The sequence below is a fragment of the Anabrus simplex genome, chromosome 7 (assembly GCF_040414725.1).
Source record: "Anabrus simplex isolate iqAnaSimp1 chromosome 7, ASM4041472v1, whole genome shotgun sequence".
Lineage (NCBI taxonomy): Eukaryota > Metazoa > Arthropoda > Insecta > Orthoptera > Tettigoniidae > Anabrus > Anabrus simplex.
The window spans coordinates 116,232,022-116,251,248 of record NC_090271.1 but is presented as its reverse complement, the minus strand read 5'-3'; the positions used below and the strand labels follow the sequence as shown (position 1 = coordinate 116,251,248).

At 39.3% G+C, this 19,227-nt stretch overlaps 1 protein-coding gene across 1 annotated transcript in view; it reads left to right on the top strand.

Annotated features, from left to right (window-relative positions):
• LOC136877731 (esterase FE4) overlaps window positions 1-19,227 on the top strand; it is a 79,307-nt gene that overhangs the window by 49,225 nt on the left and 10,855 nt on the right. The window contains exon 8 of the mRNA XM_068228724.1: window positions 14,759-14,912. Coding sequence (XP_068084825.1) covers window positions 14,759-14,912 — 154 coding nt within the window. The remainder of the gene's footprint in view (window positions 1-14,758; window positions 14,913-19,227) is intronic.

Genomic DNA, 19,227 nt, shown 5'->3' with positions numbered 1-19,227 from the left:
ATTTTTTCCAGTTCTTGAATCAGGTAATCCTGGTGAGGGTCCCATACACTGGAACCATACTCTAGTTGGGGTCTTACCAGAGACTTATATGCACTCTCCTTTACATCCTTACTGCAACCCCTAAACACCCTCATAACCATGTGCAGAGATCTGTCCCCTTTATTTACAATCCCATTTATGTGATTACCCCAGTGAAGATCTTTCCTTATATTAACACCTAGATACTTACAATGATCCCCAAAAGGAACTTTCACCCCATCAACGCAGTAATTAAAACTGAGAGGACTTTTCCTATTTGTGAAACTCACAACCTGACTTTTAACCCCGTTTATCAACATACCATTGCCTGCTGTCCATCTCACAACATTTTCGAGGTCACGTTGCAGTTGCTCACAATCTTGTAACTTATTTATCACTCTATAGAGAATAACATCATCCGCAAAAAGCCTTACCTCCGATTCCACTCCTTTACTCATATCATTTATATATATAAGAAAACATAAAGGTCCGATAACACTGCCCTGAGGAACTCCCCTCTCAACTGTTACAGGGTCAGACAAAGCTTCACCTACTCTAACTCTCTGAGATCTATTTTCTAGAAATATAGCAACCCATTCAGTCACTCTTTTGTCTAGTCCAATTGCACTCATTTTTGCCAGTAGTCTCCCATGGTCCACCCTATCAGATGCTTTAGACATGTCAATCGCGATACAGTCCATTTGACTTCCAGAATCCAAGATATCTGCTATATCTTGCTGGAATCCTACAAGTTGAGCTTCAGTGGAATAACCTTTCCTAAAACCGAATTGCCTTCTATCGAACCAGTTATTAATTTCACAAACATGTCTAATATAAGCAGAAAGAATGCCTTCCCAAAGCTTACATACAATGCATGTCAAACTTACTGGCCTGTAATTTTCAGCTTTATGTCTATCACCCTTTCCTTTATACACAGGGGCTACTATACTGTGCCGTTTCACAGTTCTTTATAAGAGCTAGAGCAACAAAGATGGAGTCTCTGCGGTCAAAATCTTAAATAAAATACATTTAACGTCAGTACGGGCCAAATTATAAGTCTTTTCGTCAGTCGGTTACGGTAATAGCCGCGTTTAGAAGGCGCAGAAAAAAATGACAGATGGACATTATTTGAAACCATTATTCAAGAAAAAAGATGCTCATCTTTTATTATCTAATCTGACTTCGGTGTATTAAGAAGACGTAAAACTCATTTTAAAGGAATTATCCAGCGGAGCGATATATTGGAGATTTGGAAACGAAGATTAATTCCCGACTACGCGCTATTTTGCGGAGATCAAGATTTAAACGCCACGCGGGAGATTTAATACGAGAAACAATAAGAGATAAGATATACTACTGTGGAACTACGTCACGCAGTGACGCAAGCCCTTGATGAAATTTGCCCGACACCGTTTAACATTGAAAGACACTTACGGACCAGTAATTGAATGCATTTAGGCTGATAAGAGACGGCGGAAAGAAATTTATTTTCAAATCAGAATATACCGAATATATGTCTTAGACAATTCTGGACTATTTATTGATTTAACTGCGTCCCAGTAAAAACCTATGCAATCTGAGCAACGCAAGAGCTATAGTACTTGGAAGATGTCAGCAATGAGTCAAATATTCTATCATTGTTCTGTTCCATACGCACGAGTCTTCACCATGGGTCTGTAAGGAAGCAAGGCGATGCTGCTTGGATCCTGACGAGGCGAGACGATGTTGGCTGTCCCGGATGACCAGTGAGCGATGATGAGAAGCCACGATGTACCCGACCACTTGTGGAGGAACCAGATGACCAGTTCCTAGTCTCAGATGACCGGAGAGGAGGAAACGCCGAGACCATCTTGAGCAAAGCTAAGTCCAATGTCCAAGTCGTTTTCGTAAGTAAGAAGATATTATTTCATTATTTGCTTGGTAATATTTATTTATGTGAACACAGTGCGTAAATAAACATCGAGCTAAATTGATTGGAAGTAGGTACTCATCCGTATGAAACGTCAATTCCATTTGTAGGCGTGGTCACCAAGTGATGTCCCGATCGTAATGTTTTCCAGAGATATGCGTGAAGAGATCGCTAAAATTATTATTATTATTATTATTATTATCAGTGATGTGTAAAGAATGAAGTAGGCATTTATATCTGCGTGTCCTAAACTTAAGCAACGTCAAATTGTTCGAGATCATGCATAGGATTTGTGTTATGAAGGAATGGCAGTAGACTACTCCAAGTTACGTTAAATTTGGCACTATGACTGTAGTAAATAAAGTAGGCATTTTAGTAATGTCGCGGCACGTTGATGTGCAAGTCAAGGTAATGAATTACGTGATGAAGTGATAGTGTGGTTATATGAAATAAGAGTAATAATTAACGCGTCATGGATATGATATAGAGTTGTTGATGATGTATGATGGTTGTAGTTATTGTTTCTTCGAGAGAGAGTCATAGTTGCATGAAATAAGGTCTCGTGACTTCAAATGTTATAATTGAGAAGGTGACTGATTTCTCGACAATTCCACGCAATGATTCTAAGCCTACGCATTTTATCTAGCTCAGGACATGATCTCGGGACGTGTAGTGCAATGTTTCTTTTATCCATATTAAGTTACCTGGAGAAGCATATGCTTACTCTGGATAGATTTGAGCCTTCACTGATTCGCTTAGGAAGATCTCGAGAACTCTCACTGAATAATTACATTTCTGTATAAATTTCAATCTATAGGCCGATCACTGGTGACCTAGGGTTTCGAAGGAGAATCATTTTCTTTTAGCTGGAGATAGAGTCATCCGATTAAGTAGATTTTCCATTGGTAGCATGTGTTATTATAACCCTGTATAACCAGTGTGGTGACGTTTCTTGCTACTTCGTACGCACGTAGTCTATGTCAATAAGATAAGGTCATATTACCTTAAATTCATGAATTAAATCTTGCGAAGATGTTACTTATTGGATGATTACGGCTTACAATGGACGTAGCTTAGCTCATGATGTGTAACACAAGGAAATATGAGTGTCTAAGAAGCGACTAGATAGGCAGAGATCAATATTTAAGACGTAAAACATATACGTGTGTACTTGTCAGAACAACGCAAGAAGAGTTTATAATAGCCTTATTGATAGTCTTAAAACTACAGACAGCCAATCAGTCAGTGAAAATTTAAGTAATGTGACAGTTTTTAGAATAAATATCAGGTGTTAATTACCATAATCTAATGCGATTTCCAAGAATGGTTGACTTAAACAAATGGAACTCCATTTCTTGACTGAACTTTAGCTCAGAAATTCCATATGCGATTCTTTATTTCTCAAAGCAATACAACTAGAAAGACTGTAAATAATAGTTGATAGGAGTTTTCTTTTCTTTTCTGTGGATGCATCCTACATTTTTAATGTAAATAATTTTCATGTTTTATTTTCTTGCCAAGAAGGCACTTGTAAATACTATTAGCTGTGTTCAATTTAATGTATTTACTCATCACCCAACTCGCTAGGTGAATTGAAAGAGAAGGATAGGGCAGTTTCTTTTTAAGAATCTTCCCACATGTAACTTGTCATTTACACTATTAATTGATGATTTCGGAGATGAATGAGTACTAAGAGAGGAAGCTATTTAAGCCGAGAAGGCATTCAATCATTTAGGGTGAAGTCGAAAGACGTGATTTTTCCAAAGTTATCGACGGACATGGATTACTAGGTCGACAATGAGTCACTCATTACAAAGGCTACTTCATTAGTAAAATTTTGAAATAATTTCTTGAATATCTGATTTAATATTTAAATAAATTTTGAATGGTGAAACCTAAAAACTCTTTCTCTGTGTTCTTAGCATAAGGATTAGTTGTAAGACTGTAGTGGTAACGATCGACGACGATTTCCTTAAGAATTAATGAGATTGGTACCTAACTAAATACGAGTAAGAGACGTCTTTCTGCGTTAGTTAGAGAATACCGTTGATTGACCTGGACGTTTTTCTGTTGCGGAACTCACACCCGTAGAACTCAGTCACCGGATTTATTGAAGTTAGAGCTAGTCTGGATCTCTTGTGTCCTTGCCTGGACGCGGGAACGGCGCAAGTAGAAAATGGCGCCTCAACGTGGGGCGAATGGAGGAAAACGCCATGGGAACTGTTGGTTGCAAACCAAATAGAATTTTTTTTTTGAGATACTCATATATGTGGAAATTCAAGAGAAAGTCGTCGTGGGAAGTCAAGAGAAAGAATACGACACAGAACTGTGAAGAGGTCGATTCCCATATGTAGCAATAAGAATGAGGAAAACGAAACCTAGTAAGAAGATGACAGAGATGATAGTCGAATGACGGGTCTTCGGTGCAATATTAGAATAAAATGGGAGAATTTACTCAAGAGAAGTGGGTAAGACGAAGGAGATATTTTAGAAACTAATGGATGAGGAATTATTGATGGTAACAGCAGGATGATTGCATGGAAATGGAGACGTTATACGGTAATTTCTTTACTGGACTGTTAGGCGTTATTGTCTTATGGGATCGAAGTGGACACAGCAAGATATTAGACTGTGAGAACGAGTAGATGCCCAGTATAGATAATGGAACAGGAGAAAGAAGAAATGGATGGTTGCTCTGAAGAGGATGACAGAAAATAGCTGGTAGCAGTCAGAACTAGGAAAGAAGGATAAATTACTGCTAATATGTCAATTTATTTAGATGTAACTTAGATATAAGAGATAGATTGTAAGAGGTTATTTGAGTTATTTTCAGTTAAGAATTGGAGTCATAAGTACATGAACAAGTACCTCATATTTCCTAGTGTGATTGGGTCAACATCGTGAGCTGAATCAGATCCAAGTAGTGAAGCCTGCCTGTGTATTTGCTGAATATATATATATTGTTGATTGGAGTAGTGGGAGAGACATTGTTGGAGAACTTAAGTTGTGGAGAATTTAGGGAAACCATAGAATTTATTAGGATTTTTAGAAGTTAGGATACTAATTGAATATCGATATGACGACGTTGAGCCATTTGAAAGCTCAATTTGAGGAGTATCAAAGGGAACAACGAGAAGAACAAGAACAGTATCGGAAAGACCAAGAAGAGAAACAAGAGAAATATCAAAAGGAACAGGAAGAGAAAGAAAGAAGACAGAAAGAAGAGCATCGAGGATTGTTACAGGCTATAAAGGAAATGATGGAAGAAGCTAGAAAGCGCGAGGAAGAAGCTAAAAAGGAGAGATTAGAAGAGAATAGAAAGCGTGATGAAGAAGCTAGAAAGCGCGATGAAGAAGCTAGAATGCGTGATGAAAAACGGGAGGAAGAAGCTAGAAGACGCGACGAGGAAGCTAAGAAAGAGAGGCAGGAAGAAATGAGAAAGCAGGAAGAGACGTTGAAGAAGATGATGGAGGAAATGAATAAGAAACAGATGGAAGAAATGGCTAAGAAGCAGGAGGAAGAGAAGAATAAAGAGAGACAGGAACGTGAGGAGAAGGAGAAGAAGCAGGAGGAAGAGAAGAATAAAGAGAGACAGGAACGTGAGGAGAAGGAGAAGAAGCAGGAAGAAGAGAGGAAGAGAGAGAAGCAAGAACAAGAGGAACGATATCAGAGATTCATGGAAAATTTGGAGAGAAAAATGGGGGAGATACAGGAAGCAAAACATAGAGAAATGATGGAGGAAATAAGGAGAGGTCAGCAAGAACAAAGGGAAGAAATGAATAAATATCAGGAGAAGATGGAGGAGATGAAGAACAATATAGATGAATGGAAAGCTGAAATTAGTGGAAGTATGGAAGAGAAGAACCGAGAGATACGAGAAGAAATAAACGAAATTAGGAGAGAAACGGCAGGAAACAATAACTATCTCCAATCTTTAAAGGAGAATGTCATAAAAGATTTATCAGATAATATGGAAAGATTAAGCCTAGATTCCCAAGAAAAGTGGAGATTATGTGAGGAAAGTATAGGAAAACTAGGTGAGGACGTGCTAACCACGAGTACAAGTCTGGAAAGGAAATACGACCAAGCTGCAAACCAAATTGGAAGCAGAATAACGGAGATAAGAGACGAAATAGAACAACATAAGGATGAATTAAACCAAAGAATAACGAAATCTGAAGAAGGGCTTAGACAGATGCAAGCTCAGTTACAAGAAATTCGGGAGGAAGGAACAGGAAAGACTGTTATGATGTCTAGTAGCGAGCGGAACAGAGGAGTTGAGTTTCAAATAAATGAAAGAGAAGTGACACCCATACCAGCCACACGTTCTAACCACAGTATGGGGGAGACAAATGTGGATAACGGAAACAGTGGTTATCCTACGATTATTAATGTCATAAAAACCTTCGATGATAGACCGAAGCACTTTAATAATTCCACCAGTATTTCGCCCAAACGTTTCCTTAGGGAAATGGAGGATTACTTCAAGGAACATGGCATCGCTGAGGAGAAGAAATTGAAAATAGTGGAAAAGCATTTAGATGCTAATCCAAGCTTATGGTTCCAAGCATTTAAATATACTTTCCATGAGTATAGTGACTTTAAAACGGCGTTCTTACAGAAATTTTGGAGTCCGGAGGTGCAGCAGAATTTACGCTTAGAGTTGTACTCTCGCAAGTATGCTACGAACGGTCAAACAGGGTTTAGTGATTATTTCGCCTACCAGTTTCATCGTTTTCAAGACCTTGATTCGCCACCCAGTGAGCTTGAAGCGATCAAGACGATACAACGACAATTTCCTTCCGATATACAAAGGTTGTTGGCTACTGCTAACCCAACTACGGCAGTGCAAATGGAAACGACACTTAGACAGATCGATATGACTACAGCACCACACCCTCAAAGAATGATTAGGAACGCTTACAGTGAAGAAACGGTTAATGTGCTCACACAGGAAAACGTCGATGGAAATACCCCTGAAGAAAGAGGAAAAATGAACAGGAAGAGACAATGGGGAAACCAGGAGAATGGAAGGAGAGATGAAGAAAAATGCTATTGCAGGAAAGGGTCCTACAACCAAGAAGCATATAGGGGAAATAGAGCATATAGACCCAACATGCGGTACAGGAACCCGTATAGAGAAAACAGAGGAAGAAATAATTTTAGAGGAAGATATGGTTATGGAAGAAGAAATACGAGAGATGACCAAGGAAGGGAAACTTATAATCGGAGACCTACACGCGATGTAAATGAGGACCGAAACGAAAAGATCAAGTGGGAAAAAGCAATTAGAGAACAGGACGTCAACGCTGATGTAGAGGGAGCGGAGAGTCTTGAGTTGCAAAAGTACAAAAAGAGGAAACAGGAAGAACAGATCCTCGATCCAAACGCGAGAGAATTCGAATGTAGAAGAGAAAGTGAAAAGATAACAAGCAAAAAAAAAACGCCGATTTTGAATTAGAAGGTGAGGTTGAGAATATAAAGAACGCATTGGATTCCAAAATTTATAGTTATTTCATAACACAGGTGGATTCGTGGGAAATCGATTCGGAAGAACTGATGAAGGATTTGACAGTACATCACATGAAGAGAAAGTATGAATTGCCTATTATCGTAGCAAGAGTTGGAGAGATGAAAGTACGTTGTTTAGTTGATTCTGGGGCTAGCATCAGTGTGCTTTCGAAGGAATTATTCCAAGATATGAGTAGAAGAATGAAATTATTAACCATCCCAGTTTCGAAAATTAAAATAAGAGGGATAATTCCAGATAAAACAGTGGAATGCAATATACAAACATATTTGGAAATAAATATTGGAAACCGGCACTTTGAGCATCCATTCATAGTCATGAACAAGATTAAATATAATATTATACTAGGAATAGACTTCATGACGGTAACTGGAATGACGATCGATATGAAGAAACAAGAAATAAGGTTCCCTATATCTGACGAACACACCAGGGAAAACCAAGAACGGATTAAGATCAATGACGACATTATGATCATAGATAACAAGGAGGTATCGGAAGAAGAAAAAGTACCATCGGAAGAGCATTCCAAGAATTAAAGACCTTGTTAACAAAAAGCATCAAATTAGGCTATCCTAACTATGAAAAAGAATTTATAATACAGTCAGACGCATCTAATGTTGGCATCGGAGCTTGTTTATACCAAGAAGAGGAAGGAACACCTCCCAAAAGGATATATCTAGCATTCACTAGCCGAAAATTAAGGAGCCACGAGGTTAACTATACTACGACAGAACAGGAGCTATTAGCAATCATCTACGCATTACAGCAATGGAGAAAAACTATTTACGGATACCCAATAACGGTCAGATCAGACCATAAGGCATTAACATTTGGATTGAAAGCTGCAATGACTAATGAGCGGATAACAAGGTGGATGTTGTTCACGCAGCAGTTCCAGATAAAAATAGAGTATTGTAAGGGAAAGGAAAACATCCTTGCTGACGCCTTAAGTCGTAACCCTGTGGAGAAAGAGGAAGTAATTCATAGAATTGAATTGGTCCCGGACGATGAAGAAACATTAGAGAAACTACAGAACCTAGTACACTTGCAGCGTCAAGACGAAAGGTTGAAACAAATCATAGATAAATTGGAAGATGGAAACTGTGAAAGTGAAACAAAATTGAGAATTACGAAAATCTACAGCTTAGAGCAAGGCATACTAATGGCTAGATCAGGTAAAGGTCATAAGAGGATACGTATAGTACTACCTTCGATGTTATACAAGGAAGTAATCTGGCACATACACAGAATTACAGGTCACGGTGGCGTGGAAAAGGTAACACAAGTCATACTCGAGAAATTTACTTGGAAAGGTATTCGAAGAACGGTGAGGAATACCGTGAGAACATGCGACATATGCCAAAAGGTTAAACATGGCAGTGGTACAGTAAGACACGAACCCAGAGCTATACTGCCTCATAAAGCTCGAGAACTATATGCTATAGATATCTTTGGCAGACTCCCAACTGCCAGAAGGGGACACAAGTACATAGTCGTAGTGATGGATGTGTTCTCTAAATATGTGTCGTTGCAACCAATTCAACGCGCCAACACAAAGCAGGTATTACAACGTCTAATCAAAAACACCTTACCTAACATGGGAAAGCCTGAGAAATTACTGTCAGACAGAGGGACACAATTTACGTCGCTTCAATTCAGAGAAACCATGGAAGAGTTAGGAATTAAACACATTCTTTGCTCGGTGAGACATCCAGCGTCCAATCCTGTTGAAAGATGCATGAAAGAAATAGCGAAATTCTGTCGAATCTATTGTCCAAACCAACACTGGAAGTGGTTAGAGGTAATAGGAATAATAGAAGACAGCATGAATAACACAATACATGAATCCAGCGGACAGATACCTAAAATTATTCATCATAGTATTAAACCTGAAAGACCTTGGGACGCAATTGTTCACCTACCAGCTGAACCTAACTTAGATATCGACGAAATTAACAAACTGGTTCGCGAAAGGCTGTACAGACAAGCACAGAGAAGGTTAAGGAGGGTACAGCATAAGAAATTCAAACCTGAGTTGAAGAAAGGTGACCTTGTATTAAAAAAGAAACCCGCAATTTCCAGTGTAACGAACAAAATCTTTGCGAAATTCCTGCATTTATTCGAAGGACCATTTAGGATTAACCGTTCATTCCGAAATAATGCCTACGAAATTCCCGACTTAGATGGAAACAGTAAAGGAGTACATAACAGTGCAAACATCAAGTTATATTTCAAGGAATAGAGAAGGGGCAAAGCATCTCAGGTGATGACGAGTCAAAGAAGTACAGATTGAAGCCACTTACATCATGAATAAACAGATTGTTCGGAAGAAAGGAGTAATAAGGCAAAAGAGAACTCCTAAAGAACAGTGAAAGGTCCCATTATAAGAAGGAAGACGAATATAATAAATATATGGCAAGCCATATATTTCTTTCAACGTAGGGGAAGTTAATGTGCCGTTTCACAGTTCTTTATAAGAGCTAGAGCAACAAAGATGGAGTCTCTGCGGTCAAAATCTTAAATAAAATACATTTAACGTCAGTACGGGCCAAATTATAAGTCTTTTCGTCAGTCGGTTACGGTAATAGCCGCGTTTAGAAGGCGCAGAAAAAAATGACAGATGGACATTATTTGAAACCATTATTCAAGAAAAAAGATGCTCATCTTTTATTATCTAATCTGACTTCGGTGTATTAAGAAGACGTAAAACTCATTTTAAAGGAATTATCCAGCGGAGCGATATATTGGAGATTTGGAAACGAAGATTAATTCCCGACTACGCGCTATTTTGCGGAGATCAAGATTTAAACGCCACGCGGGAGATTTAATACGAGAAACAATAAGAGATAAGATATACTACTGTGGAACTACGTCACGCAGTGACGCAAGCCCTTGATGAAATTTGCCCGACACCGTTTAACATTGAAAGACACTTACGGACCAGTAATTGAATGCATTTAGGCTGATAAGAGACGGCGGAAAGAAATTTATTTTCAAATCAGAATATACCGAATATATGTCTTAGACAATTCTGGACTATTTATTGATTTAACTGCGTCCCAGTAAAAACCTATGCAATCTGAGCAACGCAAGAGCTATAGTACTTGGAAGATGTCAGCAATGAGTCAAATATTCTATCATTGTTCTGTTCCATACGCACGAGTCTTCACCATGGGTCTGTAAGGAAGCAAGGCGATGCTGCTTGGATCCTGACGAGGCGAGACGATGTTGGCTGTCCCGGATGACCAGTGAGCGATGATGAGAAGCCACGATGTACCCGACCACTTGTGGAGGAACCAGATGACCAGTTCCTAGTCTCAGATGACCGGAGAGGAGGAAACGCCGAGACCATCTTGAGCAAAGCTAAGTCCAATGTCCAAGTCGTTTTCGTAAGTAAGAAGATATTATTTCATTATTTGCTTGGTAATATTTATTTATGTGAACACAGTGCGTAAATAAACATCGAGCTAAATTGATTGGAAGTAGGTACTCATCCGTATGAAACGTCAATTCCATTTGTAGGCGTGGTCACCAAGTGATGTCCCGATCGTAATGTTTTCCAGAGATATGCGTGAAGAGATCGCTAAAATTATTATTATTATTATTATTATTATTATTATCAGTGATGTGTAAAGAATGAAGTAGGCATTTATATCTGCGTGTCCTAAACTTAAGCAACGTCAAATTGTTCGAGATCATGCATAGGATTTGTGTTATGAAGGAATGGCAGTAGACTACTCCAAGTTACGTTAAATTTGGCACTATGACTGTAGTAAATAAAGTAGGCATTTTAGTAATGTCGCGGCACGTTGATGTGCAAGTCAAGGTAATGAATTACGTGATGAAGTGATAGTGTGGTTATATGAAATAAGAGTAATAATTAACGCGTCATGGATATGATATAGAGTTGTTGATGATGTATGATGGTTGTAGTTATTGTTTCTTCGAGAGAGAGTCATAGTTGCATGAAATAAGGTCTCGTGACTTCAAATGTTATAATTGAGAAGGTGACTGATTTCTCGACAATTCCACGCAATGATTCTAAGCCTACGCATTTTATCTAGCTCAGGACATGATCTCGGGACGTGTAGTGCAATGTTTCTTTTATCCATATTAAGTTACCTGGAGAAGCATATGCTTACTCTGGATAGATTTGAGCCTTCACTGATTCGCTTAGGAAGATCTCGAGAACTCTCACTGAATAATTACATTTCTGTATAAATTTCAATCTATAGGCCGATCACTGGTGACCTAGGGTTTCGAAGGAGAATCATTTTCTTTTAGCTGGAGATAGAGTCATCCGATTAAGTAGATTTTCCATTGGTAGCATGTGTTATTATAACCCTGTATAACCAGTGTGGTGACGTTTCTTGCTACTTCGTACGCACGTAGTCTATGTCAATAAGATAAGGTCATATTACCTTAAATTCATGAATTAAATCTTGCGAAGATGTTACTTATTGGATGATTACGGCTTACAATGGACGTAGCTTAGCTCATGATGTGTAACACAAGGAAATATGAGTGTCTAAGAAGCGACTAGATAGGCAGAGATCAATATTTAAGACGTAAAACATATACGTGTGTACTTGTCAGAACAACGCAAGAAGAGTTTATAATAGCCTTATTGATAGTCTTAAAACTACAGACAGCCAATCAGTCAGTGAAAATTTAAGTAATGTGACAGTTTTTAGAATAAATATCAGGTGTTAATTACCATAATCTAATGCGATTTCCAAGAATGGTTGACTTAAACAAATGGAACTCCATTTCTTGACTGAACTTTAGCTCAGAAATTCCATATGCGATTCTTTATTTCTCAAAGCAATACAACTAGAAAGACTGTAAATAATAGTTGATAGGAGTTTTCTTTTCTTTTCTGTGGATGCATCCTACATTTTTAATGTAAATAATTTTCATGTTTTATTTTCTTGCCAAGAAGGCACTTGTAAATACTATTAGCTGTGTTCAATTTAATGTATTTACTCATCACCCAACTCGCTAGGTGAATTGAAAGAGAAGGATAGGGCAGTTTCTTTTTAAGAATCTTCCCACATGTAACTTGTCATTTACACTATTAATTGATGATTTCGGAGATGAATGAGTACTAAGAGAGGAAGCTATTTAAGCCGAGAAGGCATTCAATCATTTAGGGTGAAGTCGAAAGACGTGATTTTTCCAAAGTTATCGACGGACATGGATTACTAGGTCGACAATGAGTCACTCATTACAAAGGCTACTTCATTAGTAAAATTTTGAAATAATTTCTTGAATATCTGATTTAATATTTAAATAAATTTTGAATGGTGAAACCTAAAAACTCTTTCTCTGTGTTCTTAGCATAAGGAAATTAGTGGAATGATTGTGAATCTTTCCACTTTTTCCTGTTGGAGGTACATAAAAAGGTGCTCAACAATGTGACATTTCGAATATTTGTAAAGACGTTATAAGGAAACCAAATGACTCCATTCATCTGGTATAACTCCTTCGACCAAACAATAATCAAATAAGTACTTCAGATATGGTACTATATCCCAACCCACTGTCTTTAGTATATCCCCAGAAATTTGATCCATTCCAGCCGCTTTCCTAGTTTTCAACTTTTGTATCTTATTGTAAATGTCATTGTTATCATATGTAAATTTTATTACTTCTTTGGCCTTAGTCTCTTCCTCTATCTCGACATTATCCTTGTAACCAACAATCTTTACATACTGCTGACTGAATACTTCTGCCTTCTGAGCCACTATTTACATTATTTTTCGTTGTCTGCAGGAAATTAGTGGAATGATTGTGAATCTTTCCACTTTTTCCTGTTGGAGGTACATAAAAAGGTGCTCAACAATGTGACATTTCGAATATTTGTAAAGACGTTATAAGAAAACCAAATGACTCCACTACACATGAAGGAGAATGGTTGTTTGGGAATAAGTTATCGCGACAAATTGCCTTCAGCCATTGTCTCTGTCTGATGGAAGTTTGTGAAATGATAGTGTACCTTCTTTTCTCGTCCTGTACGTAGTACGAAATGGCATACGCCAGTATCACTATTCGAAGATTTACAAACACAATTTTAAAAAATTACCTCTCTGCACAATTAAAAAATGGAATTAGCGTGTAACTGTCAAATATCAACAACAAATGAACGTCTTATTATGAACCCGACAGTAACACTAGCAACAACAGAATAATACATATGAAACTGGCAACATGATAATTAAGGTACACCGCTTCCTGTTAGTATCACTGACGGCTAGAGCACCTGCGGCATTATGGAGAAACTTCCCAATTTATGCTTATGCTAGCCTTCACAAAATTATTAAGGCCCATATAAAGAGCGCAGCGTAAACCTAGTTGACCGTGAAAAGATCTGCTTTGGGATGTCATCCCTTTCCATTCTGTTCACATTGTCCTTCCAGTTCTTATGGTACCTTCGTAGTCATTTTAACATGAATTCTTCCTTCACTTCCTTCATCACAAACTCGTTCCTCTAGTGATCCTGTACGTTTTATGAATTTCATCTCAGCACCGGTGATTCTGATTTCTCCTCTTTTCCCGATTATCCATACTTCATTTCCGTACGAAGAGACTAGTTTTGTTTGTGGGCTGTTAATATAAAGTCTTGATTTTCTCATGAATAAAGACAGATCACTGATTTTATTGTAACCGAGCTCGATAGCTGCAGTCGCTTAAGTGCGGCCAGTATCCAGTATTCGGGAGATAGTAGGTTCGAACCCCACTATCGGCAGCCCGGAATATGGTTTTACGTGGTTTCCCATTTTCACACCAGGCAAATGCTGGGGCTGTACCTTAATTAAGGCCACGGCAAATTCCGTCCCACTCCTAGCCCTTTCCTGTCCCATCGTCGCCTAAGACCTATCTGTGTCGGTGCGACGTAAAACAACTAGCAAAAAAAAAAGATTTTATTGTACACTTTGACGTATTTAGTTCATTTTACTGTTTTCTTAATCATAGTAATAAATATTTTTGGTTTGAAAGCAAATGTTTTTTTCAGCTTTTCACATTTATATGCTACTGTATTAGGGTGGTGTTGTGTGTTATTGTACTAATTATCAGTGTACAACAGTGTATCGATTTATAAGCGGTTATTTAAGATGGGGGAGATCCAATCTTTCGTAATAGCGTTCTTGTAGATTATGAAAAGCGAGGGGGATAGGCCGCAAATCAATCCTGCGACTTTGTAGTTTTGTTTCCATTGTGATACTTTGTGTCTATTTGAAAATACTACCTTAATGAACTCTCCTATAATATAGACTACTTAATACTTATATTTACAGATGACTACAGATATAATGTTCGCTGAAGGAGTTGTGTATGCAGTCAAGAAAATGTCATCATTAAGCTCTGCACCGGTTTACCTTTACCAGTTTTCATATGACGGTGGTCTAGCGAGGACAAAGCTGTCTAACCCAGATATAATTAAATTCCCAGGTACGTAAAATCATGATATTATGGGGCATCCATAGGAGCAAAACATTTGTAACTGTATTATATTACCCTCAGAAATATTATTATAGTCCAAACACATTCAGTTTGCAAATTTGATAAACATTGCATGCGTAATTACTCGGCTTTTCGAAGATATGAACACTGTTTCATGACTGGAACATTCCATGACGAATCCGACAGCAAATGAAAATATAATCTTAGAGTATTTTCTTATAACATTAAAGAGGTAGGAGATTTTTATTTATGTGCAGTATCAGCTTCCTTCATGTAAAATACAGTGTATTTTTCAGTCACTTATTTGGTTAAAGAAATATTATGAACAAACTATTACATATAGGATCTATATTTCCTTACAGTTAAAATTATAACACTATATAGGCCGTAGATTTGATTGATTTATTGACGTGTTAGGAAAACATAGGCTATTAGTTAAACCTTTCTTCTTTTTCTTAATCTACTTACCCTCCAGAGTTGGATTTACCCTCAGACTCAGCGAGGGATCCCACCTCTACCGCCTCAAGGACAGTGTCCTGGAGCGTGAGACATTGGTTCGGGGGATACAGCTGGGGAGGATGACCAGTACCTCGCCCAGGCGGCCTCACCTGCTATGCTAAACAGGGGCCTTGGTGGGTGATGGGATGATTGGAAGGGATAGACAAGGAAGAGGGAAGGGAGTGGCCGTGGCCTTAAGTTAGGTACCATCCCGGCATTTGACTGGAGGAGAAGTGGGAAACCTCGGAAAACCACTTCCAGGATGGCTGAGTTGGGAATTGAACCCACCTCTACTCAGTTGACCTCCCGAGGCTGAGTGGACCCCGTTCCAGCCCTCGTACCACTTTTTAAATTTCATGGCAGAGCCGGGAATCGAACTTGGGCCTCCGGGGCTGGTAGCTAATCACACTAATCACTACACCACAGAGGTGGACAGTTAAAACTTTATAAGGCGAAATATCCATTTGTCACAATCTTAGGTATGTTTACTATAGTCTGGGGAAGGCCTGACTAGATCCTATGTATGTATATACCACGACTTCTTTAATACTCTAGGTTTCTACGTCAAAACACAGGTCGTACTTAATGGGATGTGGTGGTCGTGATTATTGTTTTTTTTTTTTTTTTTTTTTTTTTTTTTGCTAGTTGCTTTACGTCGTACAGACACAGATAGGTCTTATGGCGATCATGGGACAGGAACGGCCTAGGAATGGGAAGGAATCGGCCGTGGCCTTAATTAAGGTACAGCCCCAGCATTTGCCTTGTGTGAAAATGGGAAACCACGGAAAACCATTTTTAGGGCTGCCGACAGTGGGATTCGAACCCACTATCTCCCGAATGCGAGCTCACAGCTGCGCGCACTTTAAGAGGAACTACAAATAGACAAACATCCTCCATTAACACGAATTAGAAAGAAAACTGGAAGGGATCCCACACTTTGAAAATTGAGGATAACGGCCGAAGAAAGACATGGGCCACGAAGAGAGTGAACATGAAGACTCCTTCGGCGCCGCCACCTAATATCGGGATCGGAAAAGAACAAGAATTGACCAAGGGAGGTCCGATAGAAGAGATGAAAGAGAGGAGCATGATACAAGTGGAAGCAATGCCATGACTCAGCTAAGGGCTCCTTGTTTGTTAACCCACATTCCGCAGTTAACAGACCCTGGAACACTCTTAGTCGCCTTTTACGACAGGCAAGGGATACCGCGGTTGTTATTCTACACTTCTCCACCCACAAGGGAACCCTTATAGGGACCACAACCCAATGAGGTAAACGTTAAGCGGACCACAAATGCAGTGTATCAGAAATATTTTTCTTCTAGGAATTCCAAATACATATTATTAAGACATGCCTTTGCTGGCAGGACCTAGTGTTTACGCTGCACTATGTCTTCTGGTATGGGCTAGAGCAATTTTGTTACTTTCATTGATCTGTCTCTGTTTTATCCTTGGCTTTGACAATACAAAAGTGACTGAGGTATGAACGATACTAGTAATGTCATTCCTTCTGCAGCCAGTCCCTGCTATGAATGGTGTGAAAATGTTGCTCATAGGGCTGGTTGGTGCATGCATTTCAGTGGGCTTGGCAGACTGATATGTAATAGCAACGTCTGGCCCGGTGAGGAAAGCAACGGGAAACTACCTCACTCCTCATTTCCCTAGTACGCCTCTTCAGTGATACCTGGGCAATCTATGACAGCTAATGGCGGAGTTGTTGAGGATCCAACCAGCCTTAGGGCTGAAGACTGAACATACATACACAATATTAAGACGTGAGTTAATTGGCAGTTTGGAATTCTAAATACATACTAATATTTCAGATAGTTAACATATTGGAATTCGAAATACATAAGAAGTCAGGAAGGTAGCATATTTTAATTCTAAATACCTAAGTTATATAGTTAGCTGAATTTTAAAAACGTAACAATAAGTTTGATCTGAACAAAAAACAAAAAAAGGAAGAATCATTCAAAATGTCAATGACAATAGCCGTATATTTTATACTATAGCAGCTCTATAGAGGAAACTAAATTTTACTCGAGTCTACACTGATAGACAAATGCACAGTACTCATTCTCCTGAGGATGTCAACAGACTTTTCGAAAAAAATATCTTTCTTTCTTTCTTCATCTCGCTTATCCCCCAGGGTTGATTTTTCCTTCAGACTCAGCGAAGGATCCCACCTGTACCGTCTCAAGGGCAGTGTCCTGGAGCGTGAGACATTGGGCCGGGGGTTACAACTGGGAAGGATGACCAGTACCTCGCCCAGGCGGCCTCACCAATGCTGAACAGGGGCCTTGTGGAGGATGGGAAGATTGGAAGGGATGGACAAGGAAGAGGGAAGGAAGCGGCCGTGGCCTTAATTTAGGTACCATCCCGGCATTTGCCTGGGGGAGGGAAGTGGGAAACCACGGAAAACCACTTCCAGGATGGCTGAGGTGGGAATCGAACCCACCTCTACTCAGTTGACCTCCCGAGGCTGAGTGGACCCCGTTCCAGCCCTCGTACCACTTTTCAAATTTCGTGGCAGAGCCGGGAATTGAACCCGAGCCTCCGGGGGTGACAGCTAATCACACTAACCACTACACCACAGAGGCTGGACCGAAAAACTATCTACATATAAAATGTGTTACTGTACGTCCCAAGTCAAAAATACTTGCAGATCCCAGTCCTCGAAAAAGATGAGTTTGAAAATACCCAGGCAACCTACAATAACGAGGAAAATATCAATCTAGAAACTGCATGCAGCGTAGAAATCCGGTAATTATGAGCATTTCACAGCTACAACAAATGTAAAAGTTATAATCAAATTCGCCAAAGCATTTTAAAATAAAATAATGTAGGGCTACTCTTCTGGGAAGAAACCATTAATATACATACATGGAGTGATGAAATACCTCAGTTAGCACGGATGAGTGGCTATACACTTCGCTTTGAGATTTCATTTCAGCACTCCTGGTGGCCATGATCGTTAAGGAGCTGTAGTATAAACGGTCTGACACCGAGGTTAGGCGGTTCGAGTCCCGTTGGTCGAAAAAAATTTCACCATCAGAATGTTGGCCGCCAGGGTAGGGGAGGTGGTGGTATACAATTTCTAAGCACTAGATTGCGTGCCAAAAGCCTCTCCGCAATGCTCATATGGAGTGAGGGCATATGACGCTGTTGATGGTGATTCGTCCGTCGGATGGAGACGTTAAATCTTGAGCAGACCCCTTGGTGCTATTCGACAGGAGTAGGCTATGTGCCGGCACCGGGTTTCTCCCTCTCCCTACTATCATATATCACATCATTCATTTCATCTCATCAACTCCTCTGATGAGGTTGACGTCAGGAAGGGCATCCAGTCATAAAAACCCGCCACGACAGATTCATCTCACCTCATACCCGAACCCGTAGGGAAACGGGATAAGAGTTGAACAAACAAACAAACTCCTGTGCGCACTGCAACGTAAAAGGAGATTTATGCAGAATAACCCAACGACTGAAGTAAACATTTTCGCCTATAAGTAGTTGGACACTCTGCTCTGAACCGTTTTTCAATTTAAAATAAGCCTGTGTATAACATGGAAGTTCTAATGCAACTGAATTATACTGTACATATCAGTGGATTTAATAATTGCCATAGAAACTTGGAGACTTCCACGCATTCGCCAGCGTATTTCTACACGTAATACCTGATACTAGAAAATAAATAACAATCTCTCTCTCTCGCTAGTTGCTTTACGTCGCACCGACACAGATAGGTAAATAACAATCATACATGGGATATTTCTTATATCCGTTCAATGCTATTTTCTTCAAA